This window comes from Ylistrum balloti, unplaced genomic scaffold (assembly GCF_031769215.1).
Source record: "Ylistrum balloti isolate Yb309-2 unplaced genomic scaffold, AGI_CSIRO_Ybal_v1 Utg371236, whole genome shotgun sequence".
In the NCBI taxonomy this organism is placed as follows: domain Eukaryota; kingdom Metazoa; phylum Mollusca; class Bivalvia; order Pectinida; family Pectinidae; genus Ylistrum; species Ylistrum balloti.
In genome coordinates this window covers 374,111-394,366 of record NW_026782669.1, presented here as the reverse complement: position 1 = coordinate 394,366, position 20,256 = coordinate 374,111, and the positions used below count along the sequence as shown (strand labels likewise).

At 36.0% G+C, this 20,256-nt stretch overlaps 1 protein-coding gene across 1 annotated transcript; it reads left to right on the top strand.

Moving 5' to 3' along the window:
- Nucleotides 1–7,137: 7,137 nt before the first annotated feature.
- Nucleotides 7,138–19,880, top strand: LOC132561596 (zinc finger protein 91-like). The gene is made up of 3 exons (XM_060226294.1): nucleotides 7,138–7,225; nucleotides 9,727–12,462; nucleotides 14,398–19,880. The coding sequence occupies exons 2-3, from the start codon at nucleotides 9,780–9,782 to the stop codon at nucleotides 16,347–16,349; spliced, it is 4,635 nt and encodes a 1,544-aa protein (XP_060082277.1). The 5' UTR covers nucleotides 7,138–7,225; nucleotides 9,727–9,779; the 3' UTR covers nucleotides 16,350–19,880.
- Nucleotides 19,881–20,256: the final 376 nt, after the last annotated feature.

The following is a 20,256-nucleotide window of genomic DNA, read 5'->3' as shown; positions in this document are numbered from 1 at the left end:
CCGATTTCCCTTATTAGTATAATAGGAAAGGTTATGGAAAGGTGTGTTTTTAAACATGTGTATAATTTTCTACGAGACTCTTCTTTTTTCACCGAACACCAGTCGGGTTTTAGAAGAGGTGATTCTGCTATAAATCAACTATTGACTATTACAAATGATATTGGTAAAGCTTTAGATTGTGGGAAGGAGGTGCAGGTTATTTTCCTAGATATAAGTAAAGCTTTTGATAGGGTGTGGCATAAGGGTCTCCTTTATAAATTAAACAAAGCAGGCATAAGGGGGACGCTATTAGGGTGGTTCAAAAGTTATCTTTCTGATAGGAAACAGCGAGTTTTGGTAAACGGTGAATTTTCAAACTATGGTACAATTAAAGCTGGGGTTCCACAGGGCTCTATTTTAGGACCCTTATTGTTTCTGATTTTTATCAATGATACAGTTTCTGACATTGCTAGTATTATAAAATTATTTGCAGATGACACTACCCTCTATCTCGTAGTAGACAACGCTATTAACTCAGCCAACGTATTAAATAATGACTTATGTAATATTCATGCTTGGGCTAATCAACGGCTAGTTACGTTTAATGCAAATAAAACAGAGTCGTTACTAATCAGTAGGAAATCTTCAAAATCTATCCTTCCACAACTTAGTATGGATAACACAAATATCAATCAAGTAATAACACACAAACATCTAGGTGTATATATCAATGAAGATTTAAGTTGGACTAATCATGTTGACGGTATTATCTTGAAGGCGTCCAAAAGGTTATCTGCACTAAGGAAGCTCAAATTTGTTCTTGACCGTAGCACGTTAGAACGTATATATTTCTCATATATTTTGCCGATCCTTGAATATGCTGATGTTGTTTGGGATTCTTTGCCAATTGTCTTTATTAATAAACTGGAATCTATTCACAAGGAATCAGCACGGATTGTTACTGGAGCAACAAAATTGGTAAGTATAGAATTGTTATATAAAGATACATGTTGGGACACATTAGCAGAACGCAGGAAAAAACATAAGATTATCAAGCTCCACAACATGGTCTATAACCATACTCCGTCTTCTCTTTCTAATATACTTCCACGGAGAAATTCCGAAATACATAATATGAGAACTAGACAATCGAATCATTTATCTACCATTAAAACTAATACCAGTTTCTACAAAAACTCCTTCCTTCCTTCTACTGTCCATTTGTGGAACAATCTACCTACCACTATACAAGAAAACCCCTCTGTGTCTGTCCTTAAACATTATCTTTATAGAGACAAAGGTAAATCGCCTAGTTACCGATCCTATGGAAACAGTACAGCCCAAATATACCATTCGAGACTTAGACTACTATGTAGCAGCTTAAAAGCACACCTCTTTGAGAAAAACATTAGCGACGATCCTTTTTGTACATGCGGTTATATTGAAGACAACTTTCATTATTTATTTGCTTGTGAAAAATACACAGACATAAGAGAACAATACATTTGGGCACTCAATTATGATTTAAATACTGAATGTCTACTCTGGGGAAATCCCGATTTAACTATACAGCAAAACGAGGAAATCGTATCAGCTGTTCAAGAATATATAATGAAAAGTGAACGATTTGCATGATCGTATCCATTTCCATTTGTAAAAATAACTTGACTGTGCTTACTCTAACAACAATTTCTTTCTCAATCACTTGGTCACGATGTACTTTCATTGCAAATCTTGTACCTCTTACCAATGTAATCATAAATTACTTACCCATACTCGCTCTAAACTGCGTAGAAATACTATATTTGTCTTTAGTTGAATGTAGATATCCATTCACGCATTATTTACCAACGTAACATATACGTACTTTAACGGTATCCGCAAAGTACTTACATGTATCAGTAATATGAAATTTAGTCCCTAGTTAATATAATATACTTGCCCTTAGTATGGACATATTATATACTTATAATGATTTACCTTCACTACAAATACTGTACCTATTATTTTTTATGATTGCTATGTCGCCATATTGTACCATATTTACATTCTTACAAATGGCAAATATTACTATAACCAATGTATGCGTCAACTAGGCTTTAAATTATGATATATGTGCATGGCATAATGTATTTACATCTTTTGTGAAAATTGTGGGCCTGCAACACCTTGCTGGTAGGGCTATCCCCAACCCCTGTGTGCTGTGAGCCTACAAACTTATCATTATATTGCATAATGATGTTGTATAGTGTACTACACTTATATTCTTACAAATTGCAAATATGACTATACCCAATGCATGCATCAATTGGGCTTTAAAATGATGATATATGTGCAAATACAAACCTTTATACTTTAATTATTGTGTGATTGGAATTATGTGGAAATGAGTAATCCTGGAGTGGGCGTGGTCATTTTCCTACACAAAATCTGCTTTGGATCACAATTTATACATCGATATTTCTTTTAGGAGGAGCGAATGGAAAGTCACTGGTGCAGACCGAATCTGTAGCTGCCATTTTAAAGACGGGAAGAAGGGGAATGGTCCCACTTTGTTTCCTTGGAACCAAGGGGAATATTTTTATTACCAAGATCCAAATAGAATTTCAAGGTGTCATAAATAATTCACAATTAATCGCTATATTTCCATTTTGAAATCGACTGGACAACAGACACGATAATATATCAGTCCTTTCCCAAAATGTGACAAATTATTTTAGGAAATAACAAAGCACTTTTAAGACTGTGTTCTCTATGTTCATATTACACATGTATAACATGTACTTCTTTATTATAATTCTTAGTAACAGGTATCATGCTTAATTTAATGTTAAATGTAGTAGCTGAACATTAACACAAATATACTCAATATATATATATAGTTGTTATAATTGTTAATATGAGTTGAGTTCCTGGCTAGCATTAGTATTATACACCTCTGTAGTCAATACAGTCCTCCAGAGTCACTGTCCTCTTTGGAGGTACACTTTTAGGGTGCTGTATCCAGGATGCCATTACATCTGTTTTGCTGACATTCTTGAATCTATAATAAAAGGAATGGAAACAATACATCAATTTGACCATTATCAATGTGATAATATACTAGTGTACATGTAGTCATTGTTTTGTTGACTTAAAACCCTTTATCATTAACCAAATATGACAGAACTGATCTATGCAATACGATGCATGTGTGCTGTGTTATTATAAACAACAACCCCACTTTACCCCTATAGTAGAAGTGAAGCTTTGTGATGACATTTGTCCCTTTCATTGTTACAGTCACACATGCTGTCAGCTACTGTATGATTATCTCCAAGAGTAATCTGAAAAATCCAAAACTTGACAGTGTTCAACAGTTCATGGAAGGATAAAAATGGGATGTTTAACTCTCTACAGAGAAAGAACTTTACAAGTCGAGAGTTAAGACCACCATAACCAGTTAACTGTATGTAGCGGGTGTATTTTGTATCATATAAGACAAAACCGCTGGGTTCTTTTCCAAAATTTAATCATTGATCGATTTAAAATAGACACTCTGAAATATACAATATAACGTAATCAAACACTCTCAAATTCACAAATCTCTCGTTACATACTCATTACTCTACAATTCATACTTCTTTCATAGACTTGTTACATTTCACATAGTCAAACTATGTCGTTACTTTTACACTTGAATAAAATATAAGATTCAATAAAAAAACTTCTAATAATTAAAACATGACCATTCTAATTAGAGTAAAATAACACTAACAACACGTGTAGTGCGCTAATGTACAATGTCACAGTCGCACCACTCCACAATATCACCACATCGTCGTTACAAGTTACGGCGCAACTACAACCAATGAATAACCTGATATTACAATTTATGTAATATCTTAAGAAACACATAACGCTTATAAATCCATCAATTACATGATTTATGGATAATACAATACATACGTGTTTACACCTAATACCATTCTGAACGTTCAGTTATATATAAAAATATTGCTGCTGCAATTACATAAATACAAACACTCGACGGGAAGAATATAAAAGAAATATTAAATAGAAACAACTAGAACGAAATAATGCTAGAGGAAACTTACCGGAAAGATGAAATCTGAAGAGCCAAGACATTTGAACGACCGTCACAGAAGAAAGCGGAGATTCAAATGTACCCGATATCAGAAAGAGACAAAAGACATATACCCAGGAGAAACTTTGGACCAATGAAACGACACCGTCCAAGTCCGTCACATGTCTCGTGTCCAGTTGGACGGTGAACAGTACTCGCGTAACAAGACGCGCTCGCCAATACGTATAAACGCGCGCAGGTAAAACGTGACATTAACGATGTGTCCGCGAAAACATAAAAATACACACGTATATAACCAGTACACACACACACACACACACACACACACACACACACATATATATACACCAATACAAAATATAGCTACTGACTACAGCAAACATTGCCAATATGAAATATCACATAAATATGACATAACATGAATGTTACAAGTTATACAAAATATGACCCTATTTTATATCAAATACCATGATACATGTATAGGCCTAGCACTGGTGTCTGGAATTCCGACTAAACCGTTTAGCTGAATAGTTGCAGTGAGCACACAATATAGTTTCGCGCAGATGACATCGTTGTAAGCAGGGACGTATATATCACGTTAATATACGTCCCTGTTGTAAGCTAATTCGCTTGTCTAGATGTATGTATAGTTTCATCATTAATATATATAGTAATAGCACTTTATGACTTACGGTTGCCATAAATAGTATGAATAGTATTGTCATTAATGATAGCGATCTCGTCAATAAGGAGACCTAGGTTCGATTCCTGGTCGGGGCACTCGACCGGAATGTGTATTTTCCCTGTTCTTTCACAACTGTATAGTGTTGACACAATGTTCCAAATTGTTTCGTTTCCGGTAATAGATCAAAAATAGAACAGAAAATAAGTTTTGATTGTTAAAATGGCATATGAAATTGTACCGGATGTTGGCTCCAATACGTGTTGAGTCTTGTTTTAAAGGTATTGACTGTTGGTGAACTGATTCCTCGTATTTACTATTCTGTTGCTGAAGAACATGCCAGTCTTGTGCAGTCTATACGGCCTTTTGTATAGCTTTTTGGAGTGCCCCTGGTGTTAGTTTGTCCTAAAACCTTGAATAATTGGTTTTCATCCAGAAGATCAACCTATTAAGGATTTTGTATGTTTGGATGATGTCAGTACGTTCCCTACGGTACTCCAATGTTGGCAAACCCAATTTCTTTAATCTATCCTCATATGACAGGTTTTTTAGAGATGGAATTCTTTTTGTGGCTCTTCGTTGTATGTTTTCAATAATGGTCTTGTCACGTATGAGTGACGGCGTTGAGACAGGCGTGGCATATTCCACAAGCGGACGTATCAGGGATTTGTAGAGTGTCAGGAACATGTCAGGACTCATGTAGTTGAAGGTTCTAAAAACAAGTCCCATTATTTTATTAGCCTTTGCACTTGCAGTATTGACATGGACAGAGAAATTTAGTTTGTTGTCAATGTGTACACCGAGGTCCTTTTCTGAATCCATGATTTCCTTGATTGGGCCCGATTTCTAGATGTTTGCACTTGGAGATATTTAATTTCATGAGCCATGTTTGTGTCCATTCACACATACGGTTAATGTTGTCCTGAAGGTTTTGTCTGTCATTTTCGGAGTGGATTTGTTTAGATAGTTTGGTGTCGTCAGCAAACAGTTTGATGGTGCAGCTTAACAGGTCTGGCATGTCGTTGACGTAGACTAGGAAGAGTGTTGGCCCTAGTACACTCCCTTGAGGGACTCCACTGTTGACTGGTACATAGTCTGACAGACAGCCATTTACATTTACTCGTTGGACCATTTTGTTAAGAAAGTTGTCAATCCATTTTAGCAGTTTTCCTTTTATCCCATACTGTTCAAGCTTGTATAGTAGGAGTTTATTTGACACCTTGTCAAAAGCCTTACTGAAATCCATGTATACAACATCAGTATTATGTCCATTAAGCCCCTTTGTCCAATCCTCCATTGATTCCAGTAGCTGAGTTGTGCAGGATTTTCCTGACCGAAATCCATGTTGGTGTGACGTAAACAGATTATGTTTGTTCATATAGGACATGATTTCATCTCTTACAATTCGCTGCATGATTTTTGAGGGGACCGACGTCAGACTTATGGGTCTGTAGTTGTTTGGATCTTTCCTTGATCCCTTTTTGAAAATAGGTGTTACGGCAGCTTCTTTCCATGCTGTTGGTACTTGCGAATTGTTTAAAGACTTGTTGAAAATAATGGTAAACGGCAGCTAGAGCTCCTCTGCGGTCTCGTAGATTAGTTTAGGATGTAAATTGTCAGGGCCTGGTGATTTGGCTTATGCACTAGTCCCTGTAGATGCTGTGTCTCAGGATCGTAGACAAATTTTAGAACATGCTCTGATTTTACGGCGTTCTGTCAGAAAAATACAATAGTTTCGCCATTTTTGGTCAATTTGAAACTTAAATATTTGAATAATGGTCATTTACAAACAAAATATTTACACTAAGAACAACAAATTCTACATATAAACCCCCGATTCTGCCCGATCCTGTAAATCGTCTTTCGGTCTTGCGCTACGGAATCAGAAATGAGTGTTTTATGTAATACGTCTTCATTTTTTCCTTAATAACCTTTCACAATGTGTAACATATGATGATATCAATGCAAAAGAAAATCACAAAAATCATTTAAACGGCACTATTCAAGTCCGATTTTGCCCGATTCTGCGCCGATTCTGTCCGATCCTGTAAATCGTCTAACCCATTTGTTTATTATATCCAGTCGCGATCTTGTAAATCGTCTAACCCATTTGTTTATCAGTCCGTGACCCGGAAGTGACGCCATTTACGAGACATTCTAATGCAGGTAATCAAGTTTAAGGGAAACGTTTAGTTTACTGTATGGAAAGTACAGCTGAAATGCACGGAAAGTATTTTGAATAAAATTCTTTATTATCTACATAGGCCGTGTAATGTTTATGATTTTTCGAATATCACGAAAATCTTATTTCCCCCTGAAATCTTACCTACTTCCGGCGGAAATTATTCTAACAACGTCTTAACCCCGCTTCGGAGACGGAATTTCGTCCTTTTCTGTTATTTTACGAAATTATTATCAGCATTACAAGTGAATGAAGAGGATCGGACTGGAATTTACTTTATCAAAGTCAACTCCAGGTATACTGTCATAATTTAAATGCATTCTGTCTTTGTTTTGAGACCAGTAACCAGCAAACGGAGAACGATTTGTATCGAGTGGCGTGAGACCATTTGGGTCAGAATGATCACGCCTGTTCATCATCAGGTTTCGTGTGGTCCGATTCGTTTGTGTTGCAGTTTATTGCGACTAAGAATGTTTAAACACGTCGTTCATTAAGATTGATTATATCACACGTATTTGTATGCTTATTGTGCGCATTTATTGGTGCATAAAATAGCACATATGCTCAGCAGACCTACAAAATGAAAATTTTTAATCAATGACCGTCGCGAGTTCGTGAGATTAATGGTTGTCCTTGTTTCTCTTGAACACTAGCACAGGTCAGAAGAATAAGATCAAAGTCTTGACCAGGCATGTGAGGTTGCTAGACAGACACACTAAATTTAAAACATTAAACTTTTAAATTTCTTCATATTTTCTCCATTTCTCCATTCAATAACCCCAACAAATTTACACAGGTCTAGCTCTTGTTTCCATAAATCAAATATACAGATATGTGTTGATATATCTGTATCAGAAAGGAGTAATATAAAAGACCCTGTTGCCAGTGGGGTTCAAACTAGAGGCTCTTTCGTCTGTAGCGAAACACTACCCTTGAAGGAAATCCTTGATCTGACCTCTATATATGGGCTAGAAGGAGAGTTTAAGCTCTGATTCCTCAATCAAAATTAACCAGTAGATTGTTAAAACTATGTATTGTCGCAACTAAGAAAAAAATGACAGCATTCAGGTAAAATAAACACTCAAAATATATCGACCATGAATGGAAGCTGCTTTGACAAATCTTCTGCTGAGGAAAGATAAATGTTACAAATTTTGTTTAATTGATGTAAGTCTATAACCAGACTCTGAACAGGTGACTTTACCAGCCATGGTTAACCGAAACTTTCCTTTAGTCAAGTGTTATATGATCTTTGATTGAAAGAAGATGAAAGGTCGCTGATTTTAGCAGTGTTTTTCCATACACATTATAAGATTTGGCACCACTGGCCATTCCAAGATGAGAAGCCACAGAAGCTTTTAATGCTTCCAAAGAGGTAAAGAATCTTGGTTATGGTTCTCTTGGGGATCAAAGATTTTTCTTCATTCCTGAAGTTATTTTAGAGAACCATGTCAGAGAGCCTTTTTTAGTTGAAGAGATGTATAACATTACAAATGGCTTTAAGGAGCCTAGAACGAGTTTGGATGAAAAAATGGGTTTTGTTCTGTTTGTAATAAGATGTTTGAAAGACTTCTTTCTTGTGAGTCATTATCCTCAACAGTTTCACTTTTGTTTGTTAAGGTGTAATAATTGCTTTCAATGCATAGCTCTGGTGTTTTTTTTTTTTGAGAGAGATTTTTTACTGTATCGTTACACACTTCTAACATTGGCTTTTATTAACATGTCCGAATAAATCATGGGTGAAACAGAACTTTATCCGAAATCTGACACTAGTGTTAAATTTCTGGAAATCTTGTACTGATTTCGGCAGTAGTCGTTTTTAAGGTTAATTTGTGGGAATGAAATTGCCCACATGCTACATTAATCGATGTAAATGATACGACAAAAATGGAATGTTTTTGCAGTATGAATATCTGTCATATTTAAACTGTAAACCTTTGATTCACAGAAACAAATTTGATGATATTCCCGGTATTAAAGGTTATTGATGTTATGTTTCGTCGTTAACGAGGTTGTACATTGCAAAGTGTTATCTGATACAATGTATATTATAGAGACAGATATTAACATTGGACTAGTGTATCTGGTTTTGAACTAATTTTTCTTATTTTTCCTTGTTTTACTGTGTGGGGGGATAATGCCATTCGTTGCTGCTCCTTTTACATTATCTTTTCTTACTGTATTTAAAATTTATAATTGAGAGATGTTATTCACTTGCAGTGTCTTTTTTCTTTTTATTTTTAACAACTCTTAATTCATTGAAGAAAAAAGAGATTGTTTGCATCCTGTTTTCAAAGAAGTCTTCAACTGACAGACTCGAACCACATGGTTTCAAAAAATGCAGGATGATGAAAATTATGGGAAAGAATTCCTGTCTTCATATGTAGCAATCCATAGAGAAATATTCTTTTTCTTTGTTTTATATGAAAATGGACATGCTTTTAATTTGCCTGTTTCTTTCATTGTTATATACCTTGTTCTCTTTTGAAAATGTAATATTACTAACCTGGATTGACCATGAAGCAGAAGACACTTACTCTTCAAGAACACCTTGTCTTATTCTCGTTTTACTTTTTCAGCAGTCTGTGTAAATTTTTCTTTTTGGCCATATATTGTCCTAGTTTTATTGAATTTGAGTTTTGATTATGATTTTTATTTGGAAGTTAGACTTGGCTGATACCGGATGTATATCAGATACTTCATCATCATTTTGTAACATCTAGAATTGCACTCTGTAACTATTATAGGTCTACTCGTCTTTAGCCTTATTAATTCCCACCCCACTTTGTTTTACAGAAAACACAAGAGGATGAAAGGTAACTGACATCAGAACTACAGTTTCATTCAGGATGTCAATTCATTCGGCAGATGACTTGATTCAGCTCGCAGAAGCTTCTGAAAGAGTTCGAGCAGGACATGTAGAGGTCATAAGTCAAACAAGCTTAACAGAATCTGTGGGACCTGGTGGTGATGCAGGAAATATAGTTCAAAATGGAGATGATGGACAAGGTCTTGTGGGGACGAGTGGTCAAGAGAACATTGGTAATGCAATAGATATAGAAGGACAGAATGATGGATCCCATCAAATAGTCAGCATATCGGGCGGAAACCAGGAAACTCAAACAATCATTTTGCAAGAATCTGAGGAACTGGGAAACATTCTTCAGGAAGCTGGTGTTGTGCACATCATTGTACAGGATGAAGATGGAACTAGCACCACACACAGTCAAGGGGAGACAACTGTCATTTCTGAAAATATTGGAGAGCTCTTAGACAGAATAGCCAGCATTACTGGTGAATCTGTTTGTCAGGAGCTACTAACAACTGCTTCAAAGGATGATGTGGGTTCAGTAGATATATCTGAAGAAGATATTGTGGATAAAATTACAGGGAATGAAAAGAAGAACAATCTAGATGTTTTACAGAACAGCAGCAACAACTTTAAACATGATGGGGAGCTGCTCAGCATGTCTCTTATGCAAAGAGGTAAAGAGCACGGTTTAACTGTTTTACAGGAACAGCAGTGCTTGCAAGGGACAGAAAATCAGTCCAGCAGTTCAGCTGTTAAAGAAGAAAAGGATGGAAGTCAAAAACTTGAGGATGATTTAGGGGAGCTTAATGAGGAGGACTCTGTAGATGAACCGTCAGCATATGAGGACGATGATGAGTCTGTCAACACAAAAAAGAAGAAAAAAAAGAAAAAGAAAAAACTTTCAGAAAAAGAGAGTGTTTTGACAACCAGTCAGGACAAGATAAATGTTGAAAATGATGGAACATCACCAACAAAACGTGTCCGTCCAATTAAATGTGATGGGTGTGGGGAAATGTTCCAAGATCAGGCGAAATTTAAGGCTCACAGATTAGAGAGTGGGGAAAGGCCATATAAATGTCATGAGTGTAAATTAGATTTTGTCTGGAAAGTTGATCTTGCCCGACACAATCGTGAAAAACATGTATACATGTGTTCTGAATGTAACAAGTTGTTTCCAACACAAACTACATTAGATATTCACCTCTTTCAGACCCATAACAAACCTACACCCCATCGCTGTGAAGATTGCAACAGAAAGTTCCAATCTGCAGAAGATCTGGAAGAACATGTTCGATGTCATCAAAATGACCCAAAAACCAAATGTGAAACCTGTGGGAAAATGTATGTCACCAAGTACCTACGTCAGCACATGCTGCAGCACAACGGTACTAAACCATATATCTGTGACATATGTGGGATGGGATTCACTACAAAGAGATCTGTAAATTTCCATAAGTCCATTCACTCTGGGGATAAACCATACGAATGTGACATCTGTCACAAGACATTCCGTCTAGAGGCTCTCGTACGATCTCACAAAAGGACACACATGAAGAGTAAACCATTTCTGTGTTCTTTCTGCGGGAAAGGCTTCACTTCGAATTCAGATTTACAGCGCCATCTTCAGGTCCATACGTCGGCATGGAAGTTCAAATGTTCCATCTGTGACAAAGGTTTTGGACAGAAAGGGCAACTTGATACTCATTTCAGAAAGCACACTGGTGAGAAACCATTCAAATGTGACCAGTGTCCCTGTTCCTATCGAAGCTGGAAAAGTCTGAAGGATCATAAGAAGACTCACCTCGCTATCAAACCATACATGTGTGAAGTTTGTGGAAAGGGATATATCCGCAATGCTCTTCTCCAACAGCACATGCAGATTCATGCAAAAGCGGAGATAAAGTGCAAAACATGTGGGGTCATTATCGAAAGGTTGGATCTGTATCGTGAACACATGAAGGAGCATAGAGAGGAAAAGGAGAAATTATGTAACTATGAATGCCATATTTGTCAGAAAAAATTCTACATTCAGGTGCGTTACCAGAGACATCTAGATCTTCATGCTGAAAGGGGAACTACAATATTTCCTTGCACCATTTGCTCCAAAAAGTTTAAGTCACAGACAGTTTTAGACTCGCATCGTATAAAGAAACATAACTGTCTCCCATCAGAAGTGCCAGTGCAGCAGCAACAACAGCAACAAGGGATTCAGTATCTGGAAAATTCACAACAACAAATACAAAACCAGCTACAACTGTCAGAGTCACAGTTTCAACATCCACACCATCAACAGACAACTCCACAACAACAGTCTCTGTTAGCTCCACAGCATCATGATCAACAGTCACAACTTTCGCATCTTCAGTCTCCTCATGTGTCTAATCAACAGTCACTTCAACAACACATACCTCAATCTCAACAGTCATTCCTGACTCCACAACAACAGCAACAACAACAGCAGCAGTCACTGCTTCCTCATTTGCAAAATTCTCATCAAATTCCCCATCTTCAGAGTTCGCCTCAGCAACCTCAACAGTCAATATTACCTCAACAGCAATATACTGGGCTGTCTCAACAACAAACTCCACAACAACAACAGTCTCTGCTTTCTCACCAGTCAGTGCTTGTGCAACAAGCTGAGCATTCCGCGTCTCCCTTACAGACTCATACGCAGGCAGTAGAGCAGACAGCTATTGAAGTGGCACCACAGTCCATACAAGGTAAATTTCTTTATTTTACATTTTTCATAGAACTGTTTTATTTTATAGTTTGGATGATGAACAGAAGCTGTTCCTGGAGAAAATCCACCCACCTGCGGTCAGTGCCTGGTTACTGCCCCATGTAGGCCATGAACCCTTGACCCAGATGTGGAGGGCTGGTGATAAAGATGGTGAGATGCCTTAACCATTCAACTGTTGTGGCGTCGAGAACTGAGACAAAAAAGAGATGATCCATTGTAGATTTATTTACCCTGTATTAATCTCAAAGGCCTACTCATTGCTTAACATCCCGTGTCATAAATATGCTCAAGCTCAATCAGGAAAAGACAGAACTGATGGTCTTTTCCTACAAGTGTCAACACACTAAAGGTCTCCAGTTAAAGGTCGGTGCCCAAACTATTGAGGCCGTCCAAGCTGTGAGAAACCTTGGTGTACACTTTGATAGCTCTCTGAACATGTAGAAACAGATAAACTCAATTGCCAGTTCCTGTTATCACCAAATCAGAAACATTGGGGGTATCCGTCAGTTCATCACCACAGATGCATGCAAGACACTGGTACATTCTCTTGTTACTTCTAGGTTAGACTATGGTAACGCGTTAGTCGTTGGTGTATCTGATACACTTATGAGCAGCCTGCAGAGGGTACAGAACACCGCAGCATGCCTAGTTACCCGTACTCGAAAGAGGGACCACATTACACCAGTCCTTTACTTATTGCATTGGCTGCCCGTGCGATTCCGGTCACAGTACAAGATTTTGATGTATACATACAAGGCAATAAATGGAACAGCTCCTGAATATTTGCAGGAACTTGTCACCGTTTATCGGCCGTCACGATCACTACAATCGGAGACAGAATCCTTGTTGTGCTTTCCGAACTCTCGAACTGTGACTTATGGTAACCAGTGCTTTGGAAAGGTAGTGGCCACTTTGTGGAACAGCTTACCATCTGCTACTAGAAAGTCAAAATCCCTGGCCAAATTCAAGAGGGATATTAAAACCCACCTGTTTACGTCTGCATTTTAGACTCTCACACAGACGTCCTGTATATACATACTTTCACCACTACTTACTTGATTTGGTTACTGTGTTACATATGTTGATTACTGTGTTTTGTTCTATAAATTTTGGAAGATTGTTATGTAATTGTGAAGTGCATTAGAGTATTTTGTCAAAATATAAATAGTGTATATAATTATTATTATTATTATTATTATTATTATTATTATAAATAGTAACATGCTCACCATTCATCAAGATGTCTGGGATGGCATGGGGTCATCTCCTTGACCACATGAGTTTTCCAGTGGTGCTCTGCTTTTCTTCCACAGTATGACTGATCATACACTTCAGTCTAGGTCAATAAGAGTGATAAACGTACCTTTGGACAAGTTAGAAAAACTTGTTTCCCAATTGTTGTCAAATTGTTGAAATTTGAAATATCTGGTGGTGAGCTTATCATCATACATGGACTTATTATTATTCGACAATAAAATAACCTTTCATTGTTATTCTACTGAATACCAGGTAAATATATAATATACATGTATTTGGATGGGATTATTATCAGACGTGGGCTTATTGCTGTTTAATACCATAATCTCTTAAAACTGAAAATAGAGATAGACCACACAAGATCTTTTATATACTTATCACTTGTGTTAGCCCAGAATGAAGTTCAGGAGAGCTCAGACTGTTGGAGAAAACTGGATTTTTCTGGAAAATCCTCATGATCAAGCAGATTCCGGTAACCTTTTCATGTCCGATGGAAGAATCACTTTGTGTTTCACAACTTCAACTCTTACTTACCAATATTATACCAGCTTATTTACTGAAATGGATATAGATATAACATTTTTCAGTTATTTTTGAATTGTTGATGTGTTACTTTTAAAAAAACTAAAATATTTTCTTTATCTTGTTCTCTTTGTAGGTAAAATCTTTACTTGTACCCTTTGCCAAAGGACGTGCGACAATGCTGAAAAATATGAAAGTCAGCGTACCCCAGGAAATTACATCTGTATCAAATGTCATCTAAAAGAAGGCTCGTCAATGAACAAAATCCGATACAAGTGTGCTATCTGTGACCGGCTATTCATCGACCTTCAGAAAGCCCAACTACATAGTAAGGCCCATGCTAACACTCCAGAAGTATCTGTCAGTGTTACAGACGCGACTGACCAGACTTACATGGTACAGATCGTTGATGGCGATGGAGACAAGGGAGGTAATAAAGTCATTCACTACTGTGATATATGTGGAAAGGGATACACATGGATCAACAGTTTACACAGACACAAAAAACTTCACTGCACAGAAAATCTCAAGATTAAAAACACAAGCTTCAAGAACTATAAGTGTGAAATTTGTGGAAAGGGGTTCACATGGAGGTCCAATTTGAACCGCCACAAACAAACACATCGTGATAAAATTGTTTACATTTTCCGCACAGAAGGAGAGGAAATGACACTGGAAGAGGACACTGCCTCCACGGATAAACCTTTCAGTGTAACTGGCATTGAGGGGACGGATTATCTAGAGATGGATTCCACTTATGAGGATCATTTGGTTGAGGAACAAGTTGAAAATAAGGATGTTGACAAAACATTTACATGTGATGTGTGTGGAAAGTCCTTTTTGTGGCAGAGTAGTATGATTTCACACAGAAACTCTCACTTTACATTCAACAGTCAACCAAATATTGGAAACACCATGACATACTCTAACAATATTCCTAACATTACAACAGCTCCAAATAAGATGGAACAAATGACTGACCCAAGCAATATAGGGAGCTTGATCCAGGCCAGTAATACTGTTGTAATGCAGTCTGCAACAAACGATCTGATGACCATGAACAGTGCCCCAGTAACTCAGGTAGTGTCTAACTTACAAATGCCGAACACTACTGCAGGGAATATAAACACTGTGGCAACTGTTGTACAGGTGGCTCAGAGTGGCTGTGTCTGTGATGTATGTGGCATTGATTTTTTTACACAGAAAAATTTAGAAGCTCACAAACAAGTTCACCTCATACCAGAAGTTGTTATAGGATATTCGGAAACTAACCACATGGAATATCCGGCTCTTCCTTCCGATAAAAAATTTACCTGTGACATCTGTGGGAAAGGTTTCAGTTGGAGCAACAGTTTAAGTCGTCATAAACAGGTTCACAAACGGCAGGTTTCATCATTGATTCCAGGTACAAGTTTGTCAGAGCAGGAGGATATGCAAAAGCCTTTTAAATGCTCCTTTTGTGGGAAAGGATTCGCGCGACGTGACAATTTGAATTATCATCGACGAATACATGTGGATGCCAAACCATACAGCTGTCACATCTGCGGGAAGTCATTTAACTGGGGATCATATTATAAGCAGCATATGGTAATGCACAAGGGAGATAAGCCATATGTATGTAAGTATTGTGGAAAGTCTTATGCCTGGAATCTGTTGTTGCAAAACCATTTAAGGACTCATACTGGGGAGAAGCCTTTTCAATGTGAAAAATGCAAGAAAAATTTTCGACAAAGGTCTCATCTGGCGGTCCATATGAGAAGTCATTCTGGTGAAAAATTAAGCAAATGTGAAGTCTGTAGTAAGAAGTTTTTCGATTCATCATCACTTCGACGTCACATGAGGATTCATTCCAAGGAAAAGCCATACAAGTGTGAAGTCTGTAATAAACAATTTTCAGATAGCTCCAATCTCAAAAGTCACATGAGACGCCACACCGGGGTGAAACCATTCGAATGTGGAGCCTGTGGAAGGTTGTTCAGTGTAAAGCAAAACCTAACACGACATTTTATTGTACACAGAAAAGAAGAAGCCATCGCCAAGGAAAGAGCAGAAATGAGTGCAAAGAAGTCAAAGGGAAAAACATCATGAAGTGCTCTCTCTGTAGGATTTTCCTTCGTCTAACTGGTTATGGGTGTGGGTACTTTTAAAAGAAAATATGAATATAAAAGTTAAACTTCAATGTTTTAAAGTTTCTTTAAATGTTTGCAATGGGAATATAATTGTAAAAAATATATATAGTACATGCTGGCAGTGATAAAGTTTTCATTTAAGATTACAAGATAATAAGTAATGTATGACATGACATGAAAGTGTACGATATGTGTTAAAGCTATGTAGATATGAAAATTTAGTTGAGAAATGGAAAGTACATATATCTATGTAGTAAACATAGATTTATACAGGTGAATATATGAGGAATAAATCCATTTGCTTGCAAAGATGATCATAATTGTGGATATGAAATTACTGTTCTGTTAATTCATGATTCGGATGCTAGCTTGATTGTGAATGCCGTGTTTGTTGAGTATCACTGTAATGTTAAGAAATAAATCTAGAGATCACAGTATTAATTTTTGGAATAGAAGATGCAGGAATGGAGAACTTGCTGATTCTGAATGTGAAGGTCTTATATATGGAGGTGGATATTTTGATTCTGAATGTGGTTTTGTTGATTTTTTGAAAATGCCGCACAGCTGCCAATAGGATGAGATATTGGTAATATTTTTCAATAAGCCTATCAATATGGTAGGTTGATTGTGGATTTACATACAGATGTTTGTAAAGGAAAATGATTGTTGCAATATATCACCCATGAATTTTCATCACACACTACTCTTGGTATGATGCTTCATAATATTTGATGTATTTCTTAGATTGCAGACTTTTTGCAGTGTTTGACAGAGTAACCTCCCTTTCAAGACACCATCACTTTGCATGAGTCCATGAATTATTATTATTTTTTCTTTCTTTTTTTTTGTTTGAGAAGAGTTATAGCCCTTGCAATGCCAAATATGGTAGTTTTGCTTGACTTTATTGTCATCTGTGATTATGATATTCAATGCAACAATAGTTTTCAAGAGTTCACAAATTATGTTAACAGAAATTATAGTTATGCCAATACATAAGAACGTAATCTTTCCCTAGCTGAACTCTATGCACAAATTCACACTGGAAAGAGAGTGTAACCATATGTAGGAACATCTATAAATTTTGTTACATCAGCTAATATTCTTGTTGATTATAGTAGAGCTTTTACAATGAAGATATTTTATTTGAGCTGTGATTGAATATTTCCAAGCATCATGAATTTTTATTCCAATGTTTGGTATAACAATATATAGATACTCCATTGAGAGAATAGGAAATCTGGCAGGCTCGGTTGAAAAAAAAAAGGATAGTCATTTATTGGGGGAAGCGTATAGTCAACGCCGTCATTTTTTTGTTTTTATTTTTTCTTCTACTTTTATATTTAATAATTCTGTTGTCGAATAAAGATACAAATAAACTGCTTTTTTAATGAAAATTTCCCAGATCCTAGTCCTGGTAATAAAAGAATTGGCATTGCAACTGAATGAAACATAACTTAGGGAGATAATTTCAGAAAAAAATCTCAATATGGTTGCATTACAGTGTTTGACCATGGGTGATATTTTTGTTCATTACATTACCCAATTATAAAGGATTTTATTAAATAAAAAGAATAGTCCTTGTTAAAATTTCAATAGTCATGTTGAAGTAGAGAACAGGGGGCTTCATTCATTTCTGAATAATAGTTTTGCACGTTGTTTGAGATTACTATTTGAGCAGTCGATTCTGTGTCTACACATCGAAAGGTAGCTTTACAGAAAGTGAAATTTCCTTTGTGTCCATCTGTGTTCATGTTTTGAAGCCCTCACAGTTGGATTTTTTGAAACATGAGTACATGTAGTTTGTTACCATGACAATGTTATTGATTTCTAGACAGGTGTTCAGAAATAAATTCCTCATATGGAGGTGTATTTTGGATTTAAGATTAGTAGCATTTTAGCATTTTTTTGTATTTTTAGAGTTGGTAAACATGGTTATCACAAGTCAGAAATCAGATGAAATTTTTTGTTAACCCAATTTTGATTTCTAAACTGCCACTGTTATGTAGTATATATATATATACATATATATATACTTGTAAGGGTTTATTTTTCACATGTGTTATCTGCTATACTTATATATCTCAAACATGTCCTATGGTCCTGCTACCTATGAAATGAACAAGATTAATTACACACCTAAATGCTGTCAGTGTTTGTTTCTCTGAATGTGTTTTATTATGTGTTTAATCTCAATTTCAAGTTAAGAATTGATGAATACATCTTGTTATTTATCATTAACATTTTTCAGTTATAGGTGGATTTCCAGCATCACGTTCATTGTTCAATTGTTCATTCCAAATATATTTACAGTTATAACAAGACACCAAACTAAACATGCAATGCAATAGATTCACTATGTGGCATGTTATCAAAATTACTAATACCTATATATCTGTCTTGCAAGGAAAATGTATTGGTTATGCTGTGTTGAAAGTTTACTGTTAATTTGGCACTAAGTTTGTCAATTATGTCCTAGAAAACATTTTTACTTCATTTTGTAAATTTATGTCATAGAAAAAATATTACATTATTTTGTAAGGATGGTAAGTCATGTTTTAGAAAAAAAATTCTGTTATTTTGTAACAGTAGAATTTCTTACTAACAGTTTGTTATCTTAATGAAAATGACCAAGGTAAGGTCTGTCTTAAGCACAGTTGAGGATCCCTATTCTATGTTATCATATGCCAGCGGGACTTTGGAAAATTTGAAACCTCTGTGTCTGTACAGAGATATGTTTATTAGAACTTAGGATTCTCTCCCCTGTGTCTTGTACTCATTGGGATATTTATTGCTAATATTTGTAAATGTTCACAGGAGCATTTGACAATGTTTCTAGGGGAAGGGGCTGGTGTAGACAGTGATAAGTGATTCAATGGGGACCAAGAAAACACTAAAGTGAAATTTATCCACCTCAAGAAAGTTGGTGGTATTCAGCCAACTACTGTTCTTAAATTTGTAGTATAAAAATGTTTTTAAGTAAAATACCTGTGAGAGAAGTGCAATTTCAAATACATTTTCTCTCTGGTATTTCATTGGTTTCCACACCACACAACACCATCCCCTTAGAAACATTGTTACATGTCATAGTGTGAATGATATACAGGTATTGGTGTGAATGTGTAATATGTAATGAAGAAATGGCATCATTTCAATAATAATATCTATGATGAAATATATGTATTGATAGAATTTGTTTCAATTCAAAAAATATTGTACACTTTTTATTATCTGGTTTGGTTTTGTTACTGTCTCAAGTTATAATTTAGATCCACTCCAAACACATTTCTTCGGCCACATCTCAATATTGTCATAACTTGCCATAAGATTTTAAATTATTCAACCATTTAATGTGTCTTGAAAATTGAATTGTAAATTGCATTGTGGAGTAAGAATACTTGTATTGTTTTTATGATACAAATCTGAAATGAGGGCTCTGATATTCAGATCTAGTTAATTTTTTTCCTTATCATAAACATACATATTTATTCAACATTTTAGTCTTTGTTATTAAAAAAACAACAAAATAAGTTATTTCAACTTATATTAATTGTTGAATGGAAACCAGAGTTCCCAAGGAAAACCCATGTGGTCAGTTAGGTGACCTGATGACTTTTAACATCCCATCTGGGACTTGAACCATGCATGTTTAGGACTTAGAAATCATGACGTATGAAATGGAAGTCATAGACACTGAGAAACATTTCTGACAGACACGTGTGACAAAGTGTGACTAGAAAATAACCAGAATGGTAACTATGGTTTTGGAATTTGAAAAATATTCAAATCTTAGCTTCGATAAAACACTATACTAAGTAGTAACAAAAAGCCATATAGATCTGTATGCTTATTTACCTCACATTCCATTG